Source organism: Eretmochelys imbricata, chromosome 16, assembly GCF_965152235.1.
Source record: "Eretmochelys imbricata isolate rEreImb1 chromosome 16, rEreImb1.hap1, whole genome shotgun sequence".
Taxonomy (NCBI): domain Eukaryota; kingdom Metazoa; phylum Chordata; order Testudines; family Cheloniidae; genus Eretmochelys; species Eretmochelys imbricata.
In genome coordinates this window covers 23,170,240-23,195,168 of record NC_135587.1, presented here as the reverse complement: position 1 = coordinate 23,195,168, position 24,929 = coordinate 23,170,240, and the positions used below count along the sequence as shown (strand labels likewise).

Below are 24,929 nucleotides of genomic sequence, written 5' to 3'. Positions count from 1 at the left end.
AATCCGGCACCGATCCCACTAAATCCAGGCCACGCTACAGGAGCAGGGGCTGGGCTGGGTTTTGGTGGGATGTGCTTAGTTCCGGAATGTGTTACATTTTGTTACCCTGCTGGGTTTTCTGCACAGATGCACCCAGCTTGGAGACCTTTTCAAAAGGAGCGAACCCAGCTCTGGGGGGCTACGTGGAGCTGAAGCTATGGCGGGCATCACCATTAAACACAGCTGGACCCCAGGGTGACCGAGAACAGCGGAGACCACGCGGATCACATGAGCTCAGCGAGTAGCACTTTCGATGCTGAATGGTTATCTGCTTTTTTAAAGGAAGCGTCGAAGCGTTGTAATGAAAGATGCTGGTCTGGCCACCCTGGAGACTGAAGGTCTCAGCACAGACAGTGCCAATGCAAGATTCATCACACTGGCCTCCGCCAAAGCACCTCTCTGCAGCCAATTCAATCATCCTCCATGGAGACTGCCCCCGTTGCCAGCTGCTTTCGGGGTAGGTCTTGGGAGGCTGATACCTGTCTGCTGCGGCCATCAAACTCAGCGCACATGGGCCATCACGCAGCCAGCAAATGATAACCACATTTGGTCACATACCACGGGAGTTACTCTAATTGGGCCCAAACACTCCTATGGGATTTGCTCTAATAAACAACCATCAGATGCCCCCACAGGGCACGGATGCCCCATTGTCTATGGCCAAGCTTTTATTAATGTGCATTTTCCCTAGGAAGCTGGTGCTTCTGAAGCCAAACACATGGCTTAGAGCCAACTCCCACTGAAGTCAGTGGGAGTTGGACTGAGCTCGGAGCAAGGGCTCGCACTGGGCACGACTGATCGGAGACGGTCAGTTGTTCACCAGTGCAGTTTTAGATGATCAGTGCAGAAAACTGACTTTCGCTTAACCCACAGGGTCAGAATTTCAACCCAGGGCTCAATGGGAGAGGAGGTAGTGCATGAAGCCAAGACTCCACCTACTGTGCTTTTCATGTAAAAAAACTCTGAAAAGTTTTTGGTAAAATAAAAGTAAATAGTGGCAAGACTCACAGAAAACAAATGAACAAGTTCAAAACATGGGGGATTTTTTTTTACTCAGTAACATTGGATTGAGCTGTGGCAGCTCAGCATTCGGTACAACTTACTTAGACAAAGGAAAACTCCAGTGTACAAAAGTGCAACAGAGAAGAGATTTTTACTTTGGAAGGAGTGACTTTTCTCAATTGCTTAAAAGTGCCCTCACTCTAACAAATTACCAATGATTAATAAGCAAACAGGAACCTGCCATTTTGATGAGCTGTTAAAGGAGTTTGAGACATTGTAAATACCTGACTAAACGCAGAAGACTTTCAAATCTGAGCTAAGGCAACTTATCGAGTATATTACTGGTTATAATAAATGAAGAGGGCTCTGGTTGCTTTTGCTATTGATTTAGTAAATAGTGGCTACATAGCTGGTAATGTAACCTTTTGTTTTTAAACCTAAATGAACAGAAGGTACTCGACAACGGCTCTGCAAGTCTCCTGCCTCTGCTGTGCATTCAAACGGCAGGCTGCATTTGTGTTCCAATGTACGCCCTCACACAGGGCCTCCTTCCTGGGACCATTAGTAGAATGGCAGCTCTCTCGGAGTGGGAGACGCGAGCCCCATTCACTGATTGGAGATGGCAAGGGCCAGATTCTAGCTGTGTCAATCAGTGCAGCTCCAGTGATGGCAAATTGCTACAGTCATTTCCATTGGCTGAGAAGCGACTACAACCGCGGCCCACACAGCTAGGAATTCATGATGCTGAATAATTTTGTGAGCAGCTGGAGTATTCGAATGATGGCAGGCAGAGATGGGAAAGCCCTAGTAGATCCTTCGGCCACGGCAGAAGACAGCTGTGACAAATCACTGTGGTTTTCCTTTAATCAGGTTTTTACAGAGTCCCTGAGACAACACGGTTCACGCACACCACCTGGTGAAGAGGGGGAGACACCAACGCCCAGACAGTGCACAGAGTGGAGTCACTCAGACACGGAGAGATTCCATACCTACCCTACACTTAAAATAGGAGCAGCGTAAGGGAGCTCCAGGGATAGCAGGAGAAGCCTCAGGAGAGCGTGGGAGTCGCTCCTGTCTCTAGAACACTTGTCTCATTGTTGGTTACCATTCAAGTCTTACAGTAATGGGGAGAAAGATTATGCTAATGAAGAACTTTAATGCCAGTGACTGATATGACAACAAAGTAACAAAGGATGCTGCATGGGAATGAGACACCAGGCTCTGGTGGGGTTTGCGTTTTGATATTTTGGCAGGGAGCAGGATTTATTGAAATACCGTCAGACCTCGTAATCCTGACGTGGTCTGTCTCTACCCAGGCGGAGTACATACCGGAGGAGAGCCTGCAGCATCCTGTCCCTCCCTCAGCCTGTGGGTGAAAACATGGTGGAGATCTCTCTGGCAGGGCAGAAAGCCAGTGCCAGAAGCTGCAGAGAGTGGAATTCACTTGAGAGGCCATCTGTTAAAAGATGAGCCAAGGTTGCCACAGAGTCGGTTTGGTGAGGAGGAGTTTAGTGACTACCAGTGGGGAAGTGGCACACGGAGTCTGCTAACTGGGGTACCTTCTGCCTTGTCAGAGTAGTTTGCAGGTGTAAATTAGAGCATAAGCCTTCCAAGTGGTTCCTCACTCACGTTACTCTGCTGCCCAGCTCTCTTGCAGCAACTACACCAGCCACGCTGATCTCCCGTGCTCCATGCTACACCCCAGTGAGCACCGGTTTCACTGGCGACCACTTTTGAGACCCCTGCTGGACTCTGTGCTAATTACACGGATTCTACTCTACTCTCATTTAGCAGTCGAGATTTTTATAGCCTAAAAATGAAGGCAGCTAGCTGGCTGACCTTTCCCCACACCAGATGCTTTCCTCCACCCATTTCTTTTCATGTTATAAAGATGCCAAAATGGGGGAAAATCCATTAATAAACTGGGGTAAACTCTTAAAAACTACCCAGGGACTTTTTTCTTTTATTTGAAAGGTGGGAGATTTCTCCTTGTGCGTCTCAGTCCCTGCCTGACAAAGGCTTTGGCACGTCACTCAAGTTTAACAGATGACAGCCCAGAGAATGATGCAGCACCACAGAAATTAGACAGAGAAAGTCAGTGTTACAAAACTAGAAACGTCCCTGTCCCTCAGAATAATACACGGAGGACTAGCGCTCCAAGTTTCAGGTGATAATGAATGGCTAATGGGAGGAAGAATTACAGTTTGTGAGCTCCACTACCAAAGTGCCTCCAATGTCTGGCTGCTGGGAGAGCTTCTTGCAAATTAAAAAGAAAAAGATCCCCCCCCTTCCCCAGTGTATGTGATTTGCACTCTGACTGGTCTTGTTGTGCTGGGCATGAAGCTGCTGGTGTCACCAACGGGCTAACCCGTCACAGACAAAAGTGATGTAATCCTGGTCAGATATGACATAAGCTCTTTGCTTTTCCCTAGTGCCTGATGAAACCTTCCCCTAGTGATCTGGTTTGAGTTGCAGTATCTTCCGCAAACTCTGACTGTAACATCTTGATTTCTAGCTCCACTCGCTCACCAGGCACGCTGGTCTCCTCCTCAGACTGGGCTGGGAGCTGGGGAACCCAGTCAATCCATCACTCTTCCTACAGCGAGGGCCGAGTAGTGCTGAGCAAATAATGGACTTAGTGGCCGAATGGAAAAAGCTGAAAAAATCTGGTTCATTTCAAACCAAAACTGAATCTTTTTGGGTGGTTTTTCTTGCCGAAACAAAAAAAAATCCACAACCCAAATGTTCATTCGAGTCACACAAAATGTTTCAAATGGCGATTCAACTCGATGTTTCATTTGGAGAAGATTGCTGTGAAATGAGAGAGAGACAAGGTGGGGGAGGGAATATCTTTTATTGGACCAACTTTGGGGGGGGGGGGAAGGGGAAGAAACGTTCAAGCTTACACAGAGCTCTTCCTCTTCTTGATCTGAAGCAGAGCTCTGTGAAGCTCCAAAGCTTCTCTCTCACCAACAGAAGTTGGTCTGATAAAAGAGATTCACCTACCTTGTCTCTCTAATATCCTGGGACCAACATGCCTCCGCCAACGCTGCTTACAACCGTTTTGAAATGAAACCTCCAGAGAGTTTGTTTAGAAAACGTCAAGGCAAAACATTTTGACACTTGATTTTGTTTTTGGATATTTCTGACATCTCACCTGAAATTCACCAATAGCTTCAGTGCCTGGAAAAAACGCATTTTGTGGTGAATTTACTAATTGCTGAACATATTCTGTGCAACTCTAATGCGGAGCTACTCCCTGGCGTGGGGTGCTCAGATTTCACACAGCAGCTAGAGGCTGCGCCTGCCCTGGGAGCCGGAGGTGCGAGTCCCAGCGTGCGTGGACATTCCTGGGCTCGGTCTCCCCGAGCCAGCAAGCCACCGACCATGGCGTAGCGGTGGTAGCAGAGGCAGCAGCGGGTGGCGGCAGGGGCTCGTCGCTCTGAACACACCCCCATGGGTACCCGGCAGATCTGCGCTCAGGACCGCTCGCCTGTGCTGCCACTTGCCGTCGCCCACTTGCCTACTGTGGCTACACTCCTGTCGGCACGCTAGCCCGATGAGCACGAGCACGTACGCCCACTCAAGCTGGGCATCACCCCCCGAGCACAAGACACAGCCTTTGAGACGTTCTTGGAGCGCGACGGGTCTCTGGTCTCGGTTACATGGCCTCAACCGGCAGCAACCTCCTTCCAGCCAATGGAGTCACGCCAGCCGAACACTCCTGTAACTGGGATCAGAACCTGGCCCCTCTCCTTGGAATGTGCTAATGGCTTTTGTAAGCCTGAATGCTGGAGCTCATCTTGCCCCACCTCCCCTGAGCAAGCCAGGAGAGCTGCCTGCTACTTCCTGCCTTGTTCATTTCGTTCCGTTCTTTAGTTCACTTGGTAAGCCCTGTTCTCTGCAGTGGGGGAGCAGGGGCACTGACATGCACTGCTTATGCTGGCTCTGCTGTGCCCTGATGCTCTAGCTTCTCATACTCGCTCCTGTCCCCTCTGTTCCTCTCTTGCCCTGAGAAGAGGGACAACCCAGTTCGTGAAGCCTGAGCAGGATCCCCAGCATTCTGCCCCTGACGTGCGGCAGGGGAACAGTGGGGTTTCTCCCAGGGCTGCTGAGTCCCCTGGAGACCCCGCCTCACCCCGTGCAGCTCAGTTAAATGACGTTTAAGGAAACTCTCTCTAGTTAGACACTTGTTTCAATCCAGTCAGGTTTTACCTTTTCTGCTTGGCTGAGCTCGTCCTTATTCCTGAGCTTATCCCTGTGCTTGGAATCTGGGTCAATGCTTTCATCTTCTAAAAAGTGCATGTTCATATTCAAAAGCCATGCGGCAGTGCGGTCCAGGGCATTGGGGTTCACAGGAGAAGGGGCCTACAATGAAACATACAACCATAACAAAAGAAAAATCGGTAACAAAAATGGATGTGAAGCTAGAGAGCAAGAGAGTTTCCTTCCAACCAAGCCCAAGGCCCCAGTACTGCTCCGATGGAAAGGAATGGATTAGAGTGCCCGAAGGGGTCTGGGAGAGAGCAAGGACATTGCCTGTTAATGCACCTTATTTATTTGAGCTTATTAATGTCAGCTTGCCTTTATAGGCCCAATTCTGCCGCCCTACAAATCCACTGCTGTTAATTGGGCTTCAAAGGGATCTGCTCAAGATCAAGAGGCCCTAGTTCCTGGGCAGCTCTTGCTATTGTCTCATGCCACGTGGCCTGTCAGGGTTCATGCTGCAGGCAGACAGGTTGTGTCTGCTCAGCCTCTGGGTAGAGCTGTTGCTTAACTCTTGAGCTCCTCCTCCATTGAGATGCCTCTTCACCTGCTGCGGAGATTTCACTACAGCCACAAACAGATTTACAAAGTGAAATGCGATTTTTGATCACACTGATCACACTGGGGCCTCCTGAAAAATCTATGGTTCTTCAAAGGCAGGTAGTCACATGAGGGACCCTACAACAACAAACCTTGGGGCTCTGCATTTCTTAATGCTACAGTGGCTCAGAGAATGGGATTCTTGTAAGTTTCCTTTCAAGGAGAATGCTCTCTAGCCATCTGCACTACAGAAATGCTACTGTAAGCAGTACTCTACCATCAGCAAGTTAAAGACACCTGCCCACCTATTGCCCTGGGCAGTGTCTCTGTAAACCCAAAGGCAAACAAAATTGGCTAGAGATTTTCCAACCACATTATAAACTCCAGGAAGTGGATTTCCAGCTATTTTTCCTCCATCAGAGCTGGCTACAAATTGCAGTCAATAATGTCTCAGGCTGAACGTTGTGGGTTAGAGTGAATGTGCCAAGAGGATCCAGGCTGAAAACCCAGACATGTCAGAGACTTGTTCACATCTCCAGCTCCCTCGTCCTTTTAGTCAATCACCAGCAGTATCAGCATGAGAGCAGATCCCTCGCTCTGAGCTGGAAAGCCCTGGATGGAGAATTCTTCATAGGAGCATTTGGGGAAAGTCCTCCCAGCTCAAGTCAGATGATTCCATGATGGCTCAGTGGGAATGGAAACAATTACACTGATGTTACTACCCCTCCCTCTCCTGCCCCTCCAAGTAAATCTTGCCCTCTGGATCTCAGACTTTGAACCTGAAGTTTCAGACTCAGCTCTTGGATTATCTCCCTGCCATAGATGGGCCCTTAGCTTCCTGCCTTTTGGGGCGCCTCTGGACTGGGAATTGTGACCACGGCAGGAGCAAAGAATGCAGGTCTCTCAAAAGTGCGTGGCCACAAGAGGTGGAGGAAATTATCCCTATTGTTCCTTTCAGCCCTGTAGAAGATGTCTGGGGTTTTCCAGCCCCGTGAGTGCTGACAAAATGGGGGTCAGCCCTGCATGAATGGTGCCTCCTCCCTCGCTGGGCTTCTTCCTCTGAACATGACCGAAAACCCCGAGCTAAGTGGATTCAAAATTGGATCCACCATGTGAAATAAAATGAGGAAAGAGGCGGTCGGAAGCTCTTCCAATCAGCAGCAGTAAGGGACTCGGGAATCCAAATGACACGGCCACTGAATGGGATGTATTTCCTCTCAAACAGCACTAAGCCCCGTTGAGTGGGATCAAGCAGTTTCATTATGATTGGCATGGACTGTTACTATACCACTCGGATACACAGATAAAGAGGCAGGAGCGGCGTGGCAGGGACTCCTGCTCCCCCGAGGAGAACCTTTTGCGGGGACAAGGAGTGTGAACACAAATTGGCCAGAGCTCTGTGAAGGGTCATCACACATTCATTCCACTCAGCATAACAACTCTGGAGCAGCCCCCATTCCCGAACAGGCCCCCAAGTGCTTTGCCAACCTCTCTGCCTTCCCCACATAATGAGTATCGATCCTTATTATATAAATGCTGCTATATGCCCAGCTTGCTAATGCCTACGCTGACAGACAGCTCCGCTGTCCACAGCTGATTGACAAAATGTCTTTTAATGGCCAGCGCTGGTAAAGGGCTCTGTAGAGTCCTTGAAAAAGAAGAGTAATTGTGCACACCTGTCTGTCTCTTGCTTTCAAGTGGGCTGCCTCCGGGGAGCTGTTCCACTGTTTCTGGATTGAGATGGAGGGGATAGTCGTTAGCTAGCCACATCTTTTTTCGGGGTGTTTTTTTGTTTTTTTTAAAAGAAATCTTCATTTGAAGTATCATAAATCCTTGGTGTGTTTCTTTCCCTATGGGATTAGTTCTGAGAAAAAAAATAAGTGCTAGGAAAACTATTTCCACGTGCCAGCCAAAGGGGATATGTCCCAGGCATGGGGACAAAGCAGAGTGACCTGCTACTTTTATTATCAGGGCTACATGCAGTGAAATTCACCCCCAGGCAAAGGTGGACTTCAGCTGGTGCACAGTCTTTGTGCACAGGAGGGAATTTCAGTGTTGCTGATTTTGCTGGAATGACGGCTCTTTCCCCTTTTTTCCACCCCTCCCTTTGCTTCCCCTCCCCAAAAATGCATCCATGGGAGATTCTAAAAGGCAAAACTAACAAGATTGGGAGTGTCCAGTCGCACCACGTCCCCAGTGAAACAGCAGCAGGACGGAACCTCTTCCTGAGCGGAGATCAGGTCCTGATCCGAGTCTGTGAGATGGAACTTGACTGACTGTGGCATGGGATGAGCAGTTGGCACGTGCAGGCAAAGCAGTGAGAGGATGATGGAGCGGAATGGAGGAGAGGCTCTAACCCCATCGCCGCCTGCAGCCCCGAGGCAGTCGCACTCTAGCAGAGGAAACGGACGCAGCAAACTCCGAGAGCAAAAATGTAAACGTCACCTTTTCAGGATGGGCTCTGTCTCAGGCCAGGCTTCGGGCAGGAGCCAACGCATGGCCCCCCACATGGGCCAGTGCGGCCTTGCACTGACTCAGCGGCTTGGAGCCAGCCCCACCTCCCCATTCTGCTGCCAGACTGGAAGGGGAGGAAAGTCATGGCCTAATCTCCCAATTCCCTCCAACCATTTGGGGCCTGATCCCCACCCACATCCCTTCCACCCACAAGGCCAGCTTCGCTCGGCATGACCTCCTGGCACTAACCTGTTTGTGCATGGTGCGCGGCTTCATCTCCGGACTGTCGCCCTTAGAGGAGGAGGACTGCTGCCGGAGGCGGGCCCCGCTGCCCGGCCAGTCGGGTGAGGAGGACATCATGCTCCCGCTGGAAGGTCTCTGGTACTGAACCGTGTTCAGCAGCGAGGGCGGCGTCCTGCCCCTGGTGACCGGCGGCGGGGGAGGTGGCGGTTGGTCTATCCGCCTCTGGGGGCCGGCACTGTTCTGCCGGGGCATGGTGGGCTGGCCACCTTTTTCTGTCAGAGAGAGCTGCCGGCGGGCCAGGTCCCCCGTCCGCCGGGTGAAGTCCTCGCTCCCAGCAGGGTTGACGAAGCCATGCTTGTTGGCCGTCAGCTCTTCGCTGTTGCTGTGGGAGCTCAGGGAGCTGTGGCACTCAGAGCCAGAGTCCCCCAAGCCCCGGGGGGACAGCGGGAGCCCGGCCGCCATCTGGTATACCGGGTTCTGGAATGATAAAGGTGCTAAAAGCTGGGGCCTGCCAGGCGCACTCTCAGAATTGGGCGTGGTGGGGGTCTGGCCTACCCTGCGCACCGTGGCCATGCCAGTCACGTTGTTCTGCTGAGTTCGTGCGGTCCATATGCCCTGTAACTGCCCGACAGACGACTGACTGTCATTGAGGGAATCCGCGGCCCCAGGTGCATTTGCCCCACTGTCCAAAATCCGATTGTCCTGCAAGTCCACCATGGACAAACTCTTGCTGCCATTGGACATCTGCACATCAGGCTCATTGGCCTCCGAGTAGCTGGAGCTTCGGGCGGGCGAGGGCTGAGCCCCAGCAGACCTTGTGACAAAAAACAAGTCCTTGTTTTCAGGGGTCGGAGACGGTAACCGTGTGAAATCTATCAGACTGCGGGGACATAAACGCATAAAGGGAGGGGAGAGGAGAAGAAGAAAGAAGAGCTGTGAATGCTACACTGCAGCAGGCAAAAGTAATCAGCAAAATGAAACTAGCAGGAAAATCAATATAGCCCAGCAGTGTACAGCTAAGCAAACAAGCCAACCCCCCAGGACGCATGTGAGGGGGGTGCAAAACTCGGTCACAGTACTGCTCCCCTGGGAAGAATGGATTAGGGCTAGAGCTGGGCAGAAAATAGAGATTCTGTGCTGGGAAACATTGAGAGATTAAAAGCGGTCCAGACTGACGGCAAAAAGCCAAAATTTCATGGAAAAAAATTGGTGCAGTGTTTCCTTTCAATTTTTTGATTTTGACTTCTTTTAAATTATCATGTAATTTACATTTCAAAATGAAAAGTTGTTAAGAACGGACAAACAGGAACTTTTCATTTTGAAAATGTCAAAACAGGATGTTTTACTAATTTCAAAACTTGTTTTTTCTGAAAACATTTCGAGCCAGGAAATCTGTTGACATTGGCCTTTTCCTGCCAAACATGTTTGGTTTCAACAAATCAGCATTTTCTGATGAAAGAATGTTTAGTGGAAAAATTCATGGCCAGCTCTCATCAGATCCTCTCTGTCAAGAAGAGGCAGTGAGGTTGGATTTGTCAGTGCACTGCGTGTGTGTGTAAGCGTGTGAATGCACAGACACACATGTACATGAGGGAGGGGCGTGGGGTTGGGGATGGATGGGTGTTAGTTGTGTATGAGCGAATGAGAGTGTCTGCATGGGCATGTTGTATGTGGGAGTGGCTGAGAGGTCTGGGAAGATGGGTCTACTTGTGTGAGTGAGAGGCATCGTCCCGATGTGATCCTTGGATGCTTTGTATCACCAGTTACAACCATGCTGACCAATACTGTCTCATTGTTTCCTTGTGCTCCCCTGTCTGTCTGCATCTGTCTGCTGTCTCTTGTCTTATCCTGAGATTGTAAACTCTTTGCACAAGGATCATCTTTTGGTTCTGTTTGTACAGCGCATAGCACGGTGGGGTCCTAGGCACTAGGATAATACAAATAAAAAAACCCAGCAATAATGACGATAATAACTAGCACCAACGTTGACTGCTGCTTTCCAAGGAAAGGCAGAGGCCTCATCACCCATTCCTCCTACAGTAAACTGACAGAGTTGTGCACCATTGATTTGCGGTGGATAAGGCAAGGGCTTTGCAGTAGTTTCATGTGAATACGTCAGATCAAAGATGCTGCATTTACATTTACGTAGGAAGTATTTGGGCCAGAGTATTTTGTTCAGAGAAATTCTCCCTTGCACAAAATGTGAAGAGCTTTACCCCATGCAGGGAAACATTAGAGATGAAAGCTCTGATTACAGAGCAAGTCCGGCTTCCTCTTGCTGGGTCCCTCACTCCTAATTAGATTGTTCAATAATTTCTAGCTCCCATTTAGAACCTATTTTACTAGTGGAGGCTTTTCATTTGTGTGAGTTCCTGCATCTTCAGCAAATAGGAATAAAACTAGCATTATAACTCTGCAACACGATCCGCTGTTCGACCACTGGGACCGAAATTCCTCAATGAGAAAGCCAAGAAGAGTGTGTTCAGGGACTGGGCCTGTGGGCTATTGCTCAGTGGTTTTACATATATAATAAAAATTAGGCAGAGCAGGCTGAAAACCCCAATAAGCAAACTACCAAAGGGTGAGTGACTGTTAGGGAAACAACCAGTGATTTGGATCTAAATGTACTCAGCACCGATCCAGTGCTTTACAAGCAGGATGGGCCCAATCCTGCCTAATTGCCATGTACAGAATTCCCACCGAATTTATTGATAAATCCTCCCGTCCTGCTGCACTTGCACACGCACACAGAGTTTTCGGATTGGGCCTTCTCCCATCCTCACACTCACGGGTGGGAAGGAGGAGAGTATTCTATTCCCCAGATTAACTCTGGCAAACTCCCAGCCACACCTCGCTTTGCCCGGCTCTGCATGCAGCCAGCCGGGTACCACAGGCTGACACTCACAGAGTATTTGCTATTTCCCTGGTCAATGGCCAGGAGCGTCCGTGAAGATTTCCTCCTGAGGTGATGCTCGCTCTCTTACCCAGATAAGTCATTCTCTATCACCATTTTCTGTAGCCCAGCAGAGATGCTGTTGCCAGCATTTGGAGTCGATGCAGTATGGTCAGCTGTAACGGAGACCTGCACACACGCTGGGTTACTGAGCGCAGCGTTGACGTCCCTCAGAATCCGAGGCAGGGGCCCAAGTTTTGTTACAGTGCCCTGAGGAGAAATGGGTAAAGAAACGTTACAGGCTGCTTGCTTCCTACACAAAGAGAACCCTGGCCAGCTGTCCCAGGATCTGCAAAGTCTCTCAAGGAACTCTTTCTTAGCAACATTAGTTTCCTCAGTCGGTCAGCCACACTTCTTTGTAGTAGTAGGGGTACCCCTCCTTAACTCGTGTGTGGATCAACAGAGTCTGTACACAGAAAAAAGCAGGTGTGTGTAAGTCTGGTCCAACCGGTCTTGATGGAGACCCATTAATTAAAAACGTTTCTTTTTTTAAAGTGAAACTAGCTGAAGTCAGGAGGCAAGTTCTGTTCCTTCCTACTGCACGACACTTGCTGAGACAGAGGTGAGGTCTAGTGCTCTGAGCACAGGACTGGGAACCAGCAGCACCTAAGTTCTGATCCCCCCTGCCTCGGTTTCCCCACTGGATAAGGGGATAAGGGGATAATTATACTTACCTGCCTCATAGGGGAGTTGTGAGGATTAGACAGACAATGTGTGCGAGGCTACAGAAGTGCTAACCACTGCTAGACTACAGAGATCCTGCTACTCAGTTATCCCTTCCTGATAACCAACAGACGTCTTTCTTGTGGATGGTTTGCAAGGAACCGCCGTGTAGTGTGGTGCATGCTAAACTCCCAGTCACTCCCCGCAATCCCAGGAAGTGTCTGACTGAGGTGTGACCCCCGTAGAGCTTGCCCCTCCAGCTCCCCATCTCCCCATGGGTACCTGCTCGAGCTGAGAAATGACCTCCCACAGTAGAGAGTGCAAAGTGGACAATTCCCGGCCCAGGTCGATGTAGCCTTCAAAGCCAGCTGTGTTCGAGATGGTTTCTGGATTGGAAATCTCCAATAGAAATCGCTGCATGTTAGTCCATTCGTGTTCCAGAAACTGATTCATGAAGGACATATACTCCTCTTTGCTGCCAAACCTGCCAAGACAGGCACATGAATCTCAGCTAGAACTTGTGAGTAACAAGTACAAGTAACCAGCTGTAAACAGCACAGGGAGGAACAGAGCTAATTAGTGCCACGCTGAGCCTTTCTCCCAGCCCTCTGCACCCTTTCCTGTGCCAGGAACCACCGCCATTTGTCCAACTCCTTTGCCTCCCGCTTTGGGGACTGAGATGAAGTGGGGCATTTGACCCAACCCACCCTTCCATACTGATGTGTCTTTGCAATCTAGAAGCAGTCGCTGATCTTGCTGCTTTGAGCCATCTCTGTGCAAATACAATTCCTGACCGATGCTAAACAAAAGCCTCCCCTGGGTCTACCTATGTCTAGCAAATACCCTGGACCCAACGTTCACGGAAGGGCCTGTCCCTCCAGCAGCTAGCCTGGGATCTGGCCTGATACAGCCACTGGAAGTATCGCTACCAAGTCACTGCTAACATGCAGTCCTCTTTCTCCCAATGATCATTGCCCAGCACCCGAATCCCTTCTCCTGCCCTCTGCCGCTCTCTGCAATGTGTGGAGTGACAGCCCGTGGCAGAGCTCCTGAATGCTGCCACCCCAGTGCATTAATAATGTCATTTCTAGTAGCCCGTCTGCCACAGTCTCTGCTGTCTGTGTCAGAGACAGCGTCTGTTCCTACGTGTGAAGGCTTGCAAGGCGAGGATGTGTCTGGCATGAGAATGTGCTGGGTGTCAAGCTCCAAATATGCTCACTGAAAGATGAAAGGGAGACAGGACAGGGATGAAGGCTACAGATTAGGCAAAACTCCCACTGACTTCACTGGGGCCAGTGTACGTGTATTTGCATCGGGGTCCAGCAGCCTCAGGACCAGCCCCTCCCCTCCATGTTGTCTGCTTGGCTCATTTGGGATGGTGGAGCCTAAGAAAAATCATCCCCCACGTGGGGCTGTTACTGCCCAGCATCGCATGCAAAAGGGAGAAGGCAGGCAAGACCTCCTGCTGTCAGTGCACTCCTCTACAGAGCTGCTAAGTGCAGTTTAGTTTTCAAAGTGGGAGTAGAAATCTTCAGCCATAGCCCCTTATGCTGGGATCTTGTACACTCAGTAGGTTCAAGCCTAAGTAGTGGCGGTGAGACCTTGAAAGGCAAAGCCAGGGTACCGCAAGCAGTGGCATAGGTGGGACTCTTCCCTCTGAACCACGTCCCAGTGAGCTAGTAGCAGGTACTGTACCACTGGAGGTACAAGGTTTGGAATAAGACCTCATCTGACAACCTATTGTTTTGCTCATTTAAACCCCCCGGGGGGGTGCTCTTTGTACGAGCACATTCCATTAATCCCCTCGTCTTGGCTAACTCCCACGACACCTCACTGAAATCTGGCAATTTCAGGCAAGGTAGCTTTTACTGATTCCGAACCACTGACTGGTGCTACTCTGTTCTGCCCACTCAGAGGTGGTTGCATTTCAGTGGTGGGAAAAGTGACCTCTCTGAATGGTCTGAAAAGTGTAAGTGCTTTGGGTTCTTTGGCTGAGAGGCACTTTGTCATTGTGCTCCAGTTACATTAAGAGCAGGGCCAAGCGCCTTCAAACAGTTCCACAAGGGAATTAGGGCCTGATCCGGCTTAAATTCACGTCTTGTGCATCAAGTGGCTTAAACAGAGGTCATAAATGGAATAAATCCGATGGTCTTAGCCAGGTCCCAAGTTCAAAGTCACGTAACAATTTGGCACAATTAGTGGATTTAACTTGAAACGTACAGCCAGGGCAGGTGTAGCCAGGGGAATGCGGAGGGGGAAGTGTGGGGCGACACAAACTGGATTCATGTGTGAGAAAACACTAGCAGGATAACCGACGAGGCTGCAGCTCATATATGGGGAAACTGGCCATCTACACTAGACCTCGCTCCCGCTGGCACTAGCTGCCCGTCATGTTCCTAAGCACTAAGTTAAATTCACCGTCTGAATGCCGTTCGTGGACCTGGAACACCAGATCATCAGGGACCTTGGAGCTTCTGTCCAACATTTGCCCAATTCTCTTTTGGAGCCAGTTTATTTTCGTTGGATTCTCTGCGCCACCCCCCGCTCCACCCCATGTCATCCAATCTTCGTTCTACTGAAAATGTCTTATTTAAAGCATGACAGATCCCCTTCTACCGGCTGGTACGAGGAGACTTGCTGGGGGAGGAGGTTGGCAGTGACGTTGGCTGCAGGAGAGCTCAGCTCGATTGCTCAGGCTTGAGTAATGCCAGCTTAGTTAAAGAGCCTTTCTTGCAAGGTCCAGAAACGTGAAACTTTTAACTTTTAGTTAAGGACGGGTCAGAAAGATGGATACTTTCTGTCACTTAGAGTAACACACTTGTACATCTTATGTCTGTGTCTGGCTGTGGGCATGTGAATTAAATTAGTTTGCAATTCTAAGAAGCTTTTGACTGAGGTTGTCCATTCACATTTCCAAGAGCTCATGGTTCTGTTGTCAGAGCTCAGGATAAGTAGCTCAGAGCTTCCACTGCAGCCAGTGGAAAGATTTTCAGAAATCTCTTCCTTTGTTTCCACCAACCCTCTGGGCTTAGATAGAGATTGACAGCTTCCCCAATTTCTTCCCCCATCCTCCAAGTTCAGAGACGTTCATTTTAATAACTGGGGTGATCCCTGAGCTCAGTTTGAGGGAGCAGATTCCCCCAGAGCTACAGATTCCATAGGCTCTGGCAGCATCATTCATTCGGGGTCTGGGCTGTGCAGTGCCTCCGCTGGGACTGTGAAGAGCTCACGCACTTCAGTCACATCCAGCTGGGTAACTGTGGGACAGAATGGTGGACGGCACCTTTCTTACCAACCCTGGCGTACTTCAAAACTGGGCGTTTCAACTTCTGCCCTATCTGCCTCTCCCTGGGTTGAGAATGGGCCGTTCTGCTCAGAAAAGGCCTAGCAGCAGGTCGGTTTGGAGAATAAAATGGTCTCTCTCCCAGTCGAGGTATGGCTGGAGGCACTGACCTAGTGGGAACGGGAAAGGCAAGGTGTTTCCCATGGGGGGAATGTGGAAAACAGAGGAAACAGCAGGCACTTCTGTAAGTCTGTCTGTCTAGAGGGTGGCTGAAGGTAGCAGCAGGGACCAAATTGCCTTTGCTGACTGACTGTTCCTTAGTGGGAATAAAAATGGTCACCAAATCTCTCTGAGCAATGGTTTCTTATCTGCTGCTGTTCAGTGGCCAATCTCAATGAGTTGGATCTCAGTCCTGCTCCTGACATCACACCTGGCACTAATTGCCCCCTTTGCAGCTAGTTTCAGCAGACAGGCCGAGGACTGCGTTCTCACCAGACCCTGCTCCTGCTTCCCTTGAAGTCACTGCCATTGACTTCCATGGCACCTGGGTGCCTGCAAGTTCTGGCTGCATCCCACGCAGGATGGCTGCCTTGCAGGCTGTCCGGCTAGCACTGAATATTCACTGAACACAATTAACTGACACTGCAGACTCCTTCATGCTCGTCGAGAACAAACCCAACTCCTTCCCCCAACTTACTTGGCAAAGTTGGCGAGGTTCTGTGTGACCTTGGCAATGAGGGTCAAAGTGCGTGCAGTGCGGTCATCAGGGTATTCCTGGAGCAGGTTAAAGAGGGAGGGGGACATGATGGCTGGACAGAGGAACCGGAGGAATAAGGAGGCACTGATGAGCCGCTCGCTGATGTCTGGCCGGCCACGGTTACTGCACTCTTGTCTCCACGAAGCAAAAACCTCTTTGAGTTCCCTTGGGAAGACACTGCAACGAAAATTCAGGGTTTGTAAATTCAGGGCTAGGAACCTGAGCCTATTTCATAGTTCTGGCTGGCAAGTACGACAACCAAGCGTAACAACCCCCTTCCCCAGAAGTCATCCATGGGGCATGAACTCTGCTCCTCCAGCACCAAAAGTAGAGGCCTCCATCCCCTGAGCTGAAAGAGTAACTCCATTAACCAGTAGCAATAATAGGCTCTTATCCTCTTTTGTGGAGCTATCACTAGAAGGGGATAGGAAGCCACACTGAACAGTGGGCTACATAGGAAGAGTTTTGATTGCCTCTGAAACTTGCAAGAGAAGCAACTTAATCCACCAGGCAGAACTAGCCCCACTGTCTGTTTCCACTGAAGATGCTGGGAGCTGAATGTGCAGAAAAGCAGGCTCACAACAGCCTTCAGGTTTGGTGCTTAATGGGCTCCTATCAGCTGGATCGAGGCCCCCACCCAGGCTTCATTAAGACGGGATTTACAAAAGTCTTAATAGGAAAAAAAATCATCCTGGCTTTTTAAGTTTCAGCAAAGAGAACAGTTTGTCCTGGGATTGAAACTTTCTCAGCTGTGCCGTGAACCCAAACAACAGCCTTGTGCTACTGCCCGAGACCCGGGAACGGAACCGCGCATGTAACCGCCAGGCTCGTGTCGCTGCCCAAAGGGAGAGAGATGGGAAATGTCAACTGCACGGAGAGTGACAACAAAGCCCTGTCCAGACATGAACTGATTCTTTCCCACCCCCTCCCGGCAAGGTTGGGAAATGTTCACAACCCTATTCTGCAGGTGGGAAACTGAGGCACAGAGATGACGTGACTTTACCAAGGGGACACAGGGAGTCAGTAACGGGGCCGCCATTAGAACTTGGGGCTTTTTGTCTCTTGGGCGCACACCCAGTCTAGTAGATCACACAAAGTTAAAATGCTCCTATACTGGGGCAGGGAACAGGAAGTTAGTGTTGTACAGGCATGTGTGTCAAATTCTGCTCTCGGAGACTGGTGTAAAGCCAGAGTAACTGCTTTGAAGCCACTGAAGTTATTCCTGGTTTACACCAGTGTAACTCAGGCCAGCATCCAGCCCATTTACCCTGAATCCCAGACACCAAATTCACTTGGGTTTAACCCGTGGGTTCTGGCTCCTGAGGGTGCGTCTCACCAGAGAGCCTCTTGCCTGTTTCCCCTCCCCATTCCCAGCCTCCCACTATCCTGTTCCCAGCATGTTTTATTGTCTCGGCTGGATCCAGCTACTCCCAGAAGGGAGGCTGGACGATGGGTCTGAGCAGCCTGGCCAGCTGCCAGCAGCTCAGTGGCACAGAATGCCCTGGCCACTCCCCCCGGAAGCTGCCCTGCCCGTGGAGCAGGCTCTTTGTCTAAAAGCAAACAGATCCAGAGACCCTGATGGAATAAGCACGCCCAGACTGGGGTCACCGCAGCCCGGCCCACGTTAGTGAGCAGCCAGCTCAGCGGAGAGCGTCTCAGCTCCTCTGCCGAGAACGGGGGACGAGCTATGTGACAGTGAGAGGCAACCCGCGCAGACTTGTCTCCTGCCATCCCCCTCTTGCGCTGGGCCTGACTGCCTGCGGCGTGAAGGTGGAGACTCGCCCGGCCTGGGCAGAACATACCGTGCCCGTTACAGGGAGCCTGGGTGGCTCTTTTCCACCAGCAGTGGTGTGCTGAAGTGGAAGCACAGCCAGGGAAAACCACCCTCCTGGGTCTGCTCCTCCCTGCACAGCGTGGCAGGCGGCCAGGATGCTAATGGAAGAGCATCCCTCCTGGTGCCCGTGCTCTATGCCATGCGCCCCGCACGCCCCAGGCTGAGGTCAGTGGGCCCATCCGGTCCAATGGCACGTTCTCCTCCCCAGTGACACAGCTCAGGACCTACTGGGGCATGTGTTCCATCACAGTCAGGTACGCCCTGCGGCTGAATGGCTTGTTCTGGCTTCTTTCCTTCCCTGGCTACTAATTGGCCGGGCTTTTAGCATCTCCACTGCTCTGTTCTGCTACACAGAGCGTGCGCTCATCAATACATTAGTGCCTGGAAATCCCGATATGTCCTTCCTCAGCCCTCCTGGCGGGTTTCCGGGCAGGTCAGAGCGCCATGCCTCTCGGTGAGGGGGATACTCCGAGTCGACGTGCTGCCCCGGTCGGTAGTTCCTGTTGGACGGGTAGCTTTGGCTTCCCCTTCCGATCCTGGCGGAGTGCTCTGGCCACGTGGCAGGGACCCTGCCTGTTCAGCACGTTTTTGGGTGTGTCGTTTTCCTCTGTGCTCAGGGTCCTGCCTGTCTCTCCCATGCTTGTCTCCCCACCCTGTACATCCCCCCAGTCACTACTGAGGTCACCTGTACCCCCTGCCCCTTCCTTCTAGCCCTGTCACCATTGACAGTTCAGCAGTCACCCATGGAGAGACTGGAGAGTCCCGTCATCACCCTTAGCTCTGAAGCAGGAACTCACTGCGTGGGAAAAGGTGGCACATACTGATCTCTTTAAATGTCACCGGATGCGTCTCTCTCCTCACTCTGTCCGTTTCATCTCTACGTCTCTTCCCTCCCCAGCTCTCTGTCCCCAGCTCATTTCTCTTTCCCCTTTCTTAACGCTGCTCTGTTTTTCCGACTCTGAAATGCTACAGGTCCCCTGAACGAGAACAATAGTTAATTTATAGCCATGTGGACTTGATGGAGGGGGACATTTAAAAAAAATGAATGGTCTCCGCAGAAAGCTGCGCACGACAGAGATCTGCTCCCAGTACCCCCCATAAAAGCCCAGGGCCATTACAGATTCTCTACCCCAAGCCTTCCAAGTCACACCGGCTAAATCCTCCTCCTCTGGCTCAATCCATATAAATGGGCAAAACCCCTTTACTTCATGCTACTTGCCCAGTAAAACTGGGATCCTTTAAGCAATTTAAGGGTGGAACAATCTGGACAGGTTGAAGAGTTACTGAAAAATACCCCTTTAAAATGTATGTGACAGCGGCACACGCAGTAACGCGAAGTGCTCTTTGCTAATGCAGGATGGGAGTCAGAGAGACCATAAACATTTAATTGTATAATGAGGGATGGAATTTGGTTAGCAGGGCTTTATGCGATGGAGGGGTCCATAATTCATTATCCAACTGTCCTGTAACGAGCTTCCGCATGCTGAAATTCTGCTTACAGTGAAACTTTCCAGATGTCCAAATCATGCCATAATTGTAACAATTTTCAGTTATTGTGAACCTCTTTCCTCTCTCCAGCAGCTCCGCCTGCAGACTCTGCCACTCTGTTTTTCAAGCAAGATCTGTAACTGTCAGGGTGCCTCGGCCAATCCAAAACACTCATCGTCAGCCCAATTATTCCTCCAGAATCAGTGAACAACAAGGCCCTGAGAACAGCATCCCGGCTGCTTCAGACTCTTCCTAAAGGGAGGGCCGGAGGAACACATCTCCCCATTGCATCTTTGACTTCCCCCGCGTCTCTTTTCTAGGCTATTTTTACCTTGACCTTTTAATGGCACCTCTGTTATTTTTAGCCAGAAATGAATTCAAACAACAATAATTTGCATCTCTGTCTTTTTCCATCTATAATTTGCCAATGACTGAAGACATCAGGTGTCACTCATGGGAAAGAGATAAGTTCAATTCCTGAGGCCAAGAGAGCAATTAACTGGCCCACAGTAAGTTCTAGGCTACCAGGAAAAGAAGCTGCCCTTTTTGCTTCTTTGTGGTGGATACAGAAGGTCTGAAGTGAGGATTTATTTGACTGACTGTTCTCTCCCTGAGAAATATCAACTCTATTCCTTCCCAGGTTTGCCGAAGGACCTATTGGACGTCTTGGGAGATTATCCAGTGAGAGTTTTCATGGAAGGGCTGGGGGATGAATCTTTAGTGGAGACTTCCTTTCTCCAAAACGATCATGAACATTAATGTTAAACCAGCATTAAGAAAAACTAAAGCCAGAGACTTAAGCAGTCTGATAAAAAGCCCATCCATTTGCTCAGCTTTCATTTGTCAGTCTGGTGATGTCATCCAGACCTGAATCTCTAATGTAAAAAAAAAGCAGGATGACAAAAAAGGAAAGAGGGAACTCTTTCAGGCCCGTCTTTACCCACCAAAGAAGCTTAAAAGGGCACAAGCCTAACTTTTTCCCTTTGCAGGGCATCTTTAAAGGGAGCACTGGGGACAGGCCCCAAGGAGTTGTGGCTCCTAGTGCCCTGAATACTTGAAAACACTCTGTATAGATAAGCACCACCACAAACTGAATCCACAAAGAGCAGCTAAGCCAGCTGTGATACACATATGCCATTAGCGTTTGTCTACCCAAGCCAGCTCCAGCCAGACCTCCAACAGCCCCAGCCTCCATCACTTCACAGCTGAGAAACTATGATTCCAGGCAAGAGCCCTGTGCAAGTGAAGTGAGGAATTCCCCATTATCGCTGACACAGGATGCTTCTGATGTAGAGAGACAGGCTCCTCCACAGGCATGCACAGCACGGAGCCAAAGGGTGCTTGAGAGAGAGAGAGAGAAATGAGGAAATTAACAGCGTCAGCTCTGCCCCGCCCGCTGGGGAGCTCGGCATCCTGCAGCCCAAGTGCCTTCGATGTTCAGTGCTGCTTCCTTAAAGGCGAGGTTAGAAACTTAGGCACCACCTGCTACACAGAAATTCCAAACCTCACCTGATGTTAGAGAAGTGCAAGATCAGAGGTGGCAGAGATGGAAAAGACTGAGGCGATCTCCAACCCCTGCAAGAGCAGGAGAGAGCCCAAGGGAGGACATAGCAAAGAGTAACGTGATGCTGCACTTGGTTGTAGCCAAAAGGCCAAGATTCTTCAATTGCATCGCAACGTGTGCATGAGTGAACAGTGTGCGTGAGTCTGGGGGAGCGTGCGGAGTCTCACCTGATTCCCAATGGCACTCATGGCACTGATTTCTCCACTTTGCTCAAGTCTGTCACACTGCAGTGCTTGCAATCCCTGTCTGAATGGCTCCTTAGGGGGGTTCAAGTGGGAATCAGTGCACACACTGGGCCAAATTCAGGTCTGATTAACAGCAGTGGAGTTCTACCTGCTAACCTCAGGTCTCGCTGGGGAAGGCGTATCTTGGTCTCTTGCTCCATTGCCCTTGCCCAGTTTTGCGTGCACACACACCACCCTTGGCATCAGTCCTAATTGCCACAAAGAATGCTAAAGAAGAATCACTGAGTCAAGCAATCCCACTCATCTACCCACCGAAAAGAAATGTAAAAGCAAAGCCATGCTGCAGCCACACTTCGGCTAACAACACACTTGCCTTGTTCTCTCACTAATGACCCTGTGGAGAAGGGCAGAGTCTCGCCCCTTGCAGACAATGGACACACAGAGCTGGGCACAAACTGATTGTCACGGTGATCACTTTTTGTAGAAAAAAAGTGACGTTTTCCAAAATAAAGTCAGTTTTTGCAAAACACTTTTCACTGCGAAAATGGCACATTTCTGCAGCCATGACCACCCTCATTCTCTTCCCAGGCAAGACCCCAAGGGTGCCCAATAAGAAGCTGTGAGTGTTTGTAGAGCATGCATGCACATTGACATTGCCTCCTGCTTCCCTACACAGCACCCTAAGGGTCCTGCTTCTGCTCATTTCGATTCCCCACCCCCGGATGGGTTGGTGTCCCGGGGCAGCCCCCCAGCTGAAAGTGAGAACTCCCAGCAGCTACTGAGGGCATCTGCAACCTATAGGGCTCTGAATAGCTGTCTTTCGCCACTAGAAGACAGGACAATGCAAAACAGACTGAGTGCTGGGATGGTACATCCCACACCTACAGCAGTACCATGTCTGCAACAGTGGAAAAGCAGGTGGAGGGAAATGAGGGTTGTAGGGATACTGACCAGTAAGAATTGATGATTTTACAGAAGGCCAGCTCACAGCACATTTTCAGGTTGCTCTGATGTTCAGGAAGGTCCGAGGATGAGCACTTACTGGGGTCCACCTCGCAATTTTCATCTGATTCGTACAGAGCTTTGATGAACTCCCCTACAAAACAGACAGACAGAGATGGTCTTTGGTGGCAAGGTAGATATGCATTCCACAAGCCCCAGTGTATAAGGGGTTAACCCAGACCCTTGCCTGTCACGTGGGACTATAAGGCAAGAGAAGATACCTAGGGGGAAGGGTGAGGCCTTTCTCCTCCCAGCTGGCTAAGAGCCTGCAAGGGGTCTGGGGATTTGGACCCACTGTTCTGGGTGGCTTATTTTTGTCTGGTATCCTTTGTTTATGGATCAATTCAGGAAAACCTGGAGGAAAGGGACTGAAACCCTGGCTGGTGAGTTTTATTCTCTTCCCCCGGCTGGCAGTTCTAGTGATGTGTCCAGAGGCAGTTACACTGAAATTCTGCCGTAATGCTGCTTTGCCAAAACACAACTTTCCTAGGGTGCTACTGGCCTGGATTTGCCCCAGGATGGTGCCAGTTTGGACAGATCACTCCCGTAGCAGAAAGAGTCCACACATGCCATGACGATTTGTGAGGTCAGGACTTGCATCGTGTCATTATGATCTCAGCTGACAGTGTCCCGATGCTGGAGATTGTGCCGGTGACATGTCGCAACACGGTCACGGGCCACAGGAGAAATGGGCAGTCAAAGGGGGAGATCCCAGAAGGAATTTACTGGTTGGTTGATTTGGAGCTAAACCACCAGGCAGCGTCACCTCAAGGTCATTCTCCTCGATCCCCTTCACTCCCATTTGCCAGTTGATCATTCATCACACTCCCTGTGTTACACGTTATGGGCCTGACTCACCCCTCTCTCACACTTGCACCACCATTTCTACCTGTGCACAGTGGGCAGAACTATCGCCATTCGGACTGGGGAGTGTTTTACCCCACCCCCACCAACTTCTACACAGGAGTAGCTGACCGACCAAGGCAGTGGGAGAGTCAGACGCAGGACAGGCTCCAAGGGAAGTGGTGGAGACACAGTGGAGGGACATTAATGGGAATACAGGCAGGATTTAGCTGCCTCTCTGCATCTCCAGGAGATGCAGGACCAGGCTGCCAACCTGGACAGAACAAAGCTCCCTGGGAAGGTGACCAGTTGGGCTGGATATTGCAGGAGAACAACCTTCCCCAGCAGGCTGGGCTGCTTCAGGTTCTGCTCCCAGGCAGCGCAGATGGATTTGCAAAAAGAATCTGTTTGAGTTCTGGGAAGAGGTTCAGTTTCCCTTTTCACCCTGATCCATTTGCCCATCAACAATTACTGACCACGGGCCCTTCCTTGGCCAGTTCCCTTCTGTGTTTTCCCCCTTCTATTGCCTGAAACAGGTTTTAGTGATTTACCAGACAGCCTGTCCAATGTATTTTCCACTCAGCCGGCCAGCTTTTGGAACCTCTCTGTTTGCTCCAGGTGATGCCTGCTGGGTTTATCCTGCCCCATTCCTTCCTATGCTTAAAGCAGGCAATATGCACTATTGTGTTACCCTGCCACACAAAGATGAATTGTTTCCTTCATAAAATATCTACCGACAATTTGCGCCCCAAACAGTGAACAACTGCTGCAGCCTTCCCCTGCACCAGCCTGGAGCAGTGGGAATATTTGCGATCTAGCCCTGGAAATTCTAGCCGTTCATTAATCTTCTGACTTCTTAGCATTTTCAAAGGCAATCTGCTTACAGACTTACCGTCAGCCAGAAATCATTAGAAAGTAGAAACAAATAATATCCCTTTTTAAAAACTCTCCTGAGTCTGCTGGTTTGACTGAATTTGCCTGATAACCCCAGGTCTCCATCCCTACTATTTTTAATCTGGTACTTCCACTTTTAGGCATTAACAATCACCTCCCTTCTAATGTTACATAACCCTCTTGCCAGGATCTTGCTATGAATTTAGTATGAACGAGAAGGAAATTAATAGCTAGATAAACAGCAATAATGTACGAATGTGCATCAGATCAGACAATGGATCCAGCAAGCCCTCTATTGTGTCTCTGGCTGAATCTAGTAGATTATGCTTCAGAGGAAAGCAATTCAGTCCCCACCCTTCCCCCAACAGCACCTGACCATTGTGCAGTGCTGCCCATGTGGGACTTCTCCCTGACCTTCCAAAGTTGATCAGCTTTTGCCCTGAAGCAGAAGCCATAATTATCTTGATTTGTGGCAGAACAGCTGTTGTTTGGGTCACAAAGTTATCCAGCCCTTCTTAAAACCAGCATGAAGGGTTTCTGACCATGTGGAATGCAACAGTTGTCACTCAAATTTGTGAGCTCTCATCAGATCCATTAGTGATTAGGGAAAATCACACTGTGATCACTTGATTTGCTCTTCAGGCGGAAGGAACCAATAAGGCCTGTGTGACACTGCGAATGCATGTATGGGGAGCCGGGATGCTATGGCAGAAGACCTGGTGCATAACATAATTTAAAGTATTAATTTGCTTTCTCCTCTGAAAGTAGATTAAAGAGCTAAAATTAGATAACTCAGCAGTGACCTCAAGGAGGCCCCACAGAGCTGTAAAGTATGGCCCTCTGCAGTCACTTCGGGGCAGCCCACACAGACTACATGCTCCAGCATGTGGTGCTCCATCTGGATCCAAGTGGCCTGACT

The 24,929-nt window shown here is 50.1% G+C and overlaps 1 protein-coding gene across 1 annotated transcript in view; it reads right to left on the bottom strand.

The window, feature by feature from the left end:
* DAB2IP (DAB2 interacting protein) overlaps positions 1 to 24,929 on the bottom strand; it is a 224,283-nt gene that overhangs the window by 8,665 nt on the left and 190,689 nt on the right. Inside the window, exons 7-12 of the mRNA XM_077835916.1 lie at positions 22,223 to 22,367; positions 16,141 to 16,377; positions 12,443 to 12,644; positions 11,529 to 11,707; positions 8,551 to 9,424; positions 5,257 to 5,409 (exon numbers count right to left, since the gene is read on the bottom strand). Of these exons, the coding sequence (XP_077692042.1) occupies positions 5,257 to 5,409; positions 8,551 to 9,424; positions 11,529 to 11,707; positions 12,443 to 12,644; positions 16,141 to 16,377; positions 22,223 to 22,367 (1,790 nt within the window). The remainder of the gene's footprint in view (positions 1 to 5,256; positions 5,410 to 8,550; positions 9,425 to 11,528; positions 11,708 to 12,442; positions 12,645 to 16,140; positions 16,378 to 22,222; positions 22,368 to 24,929) is intronic.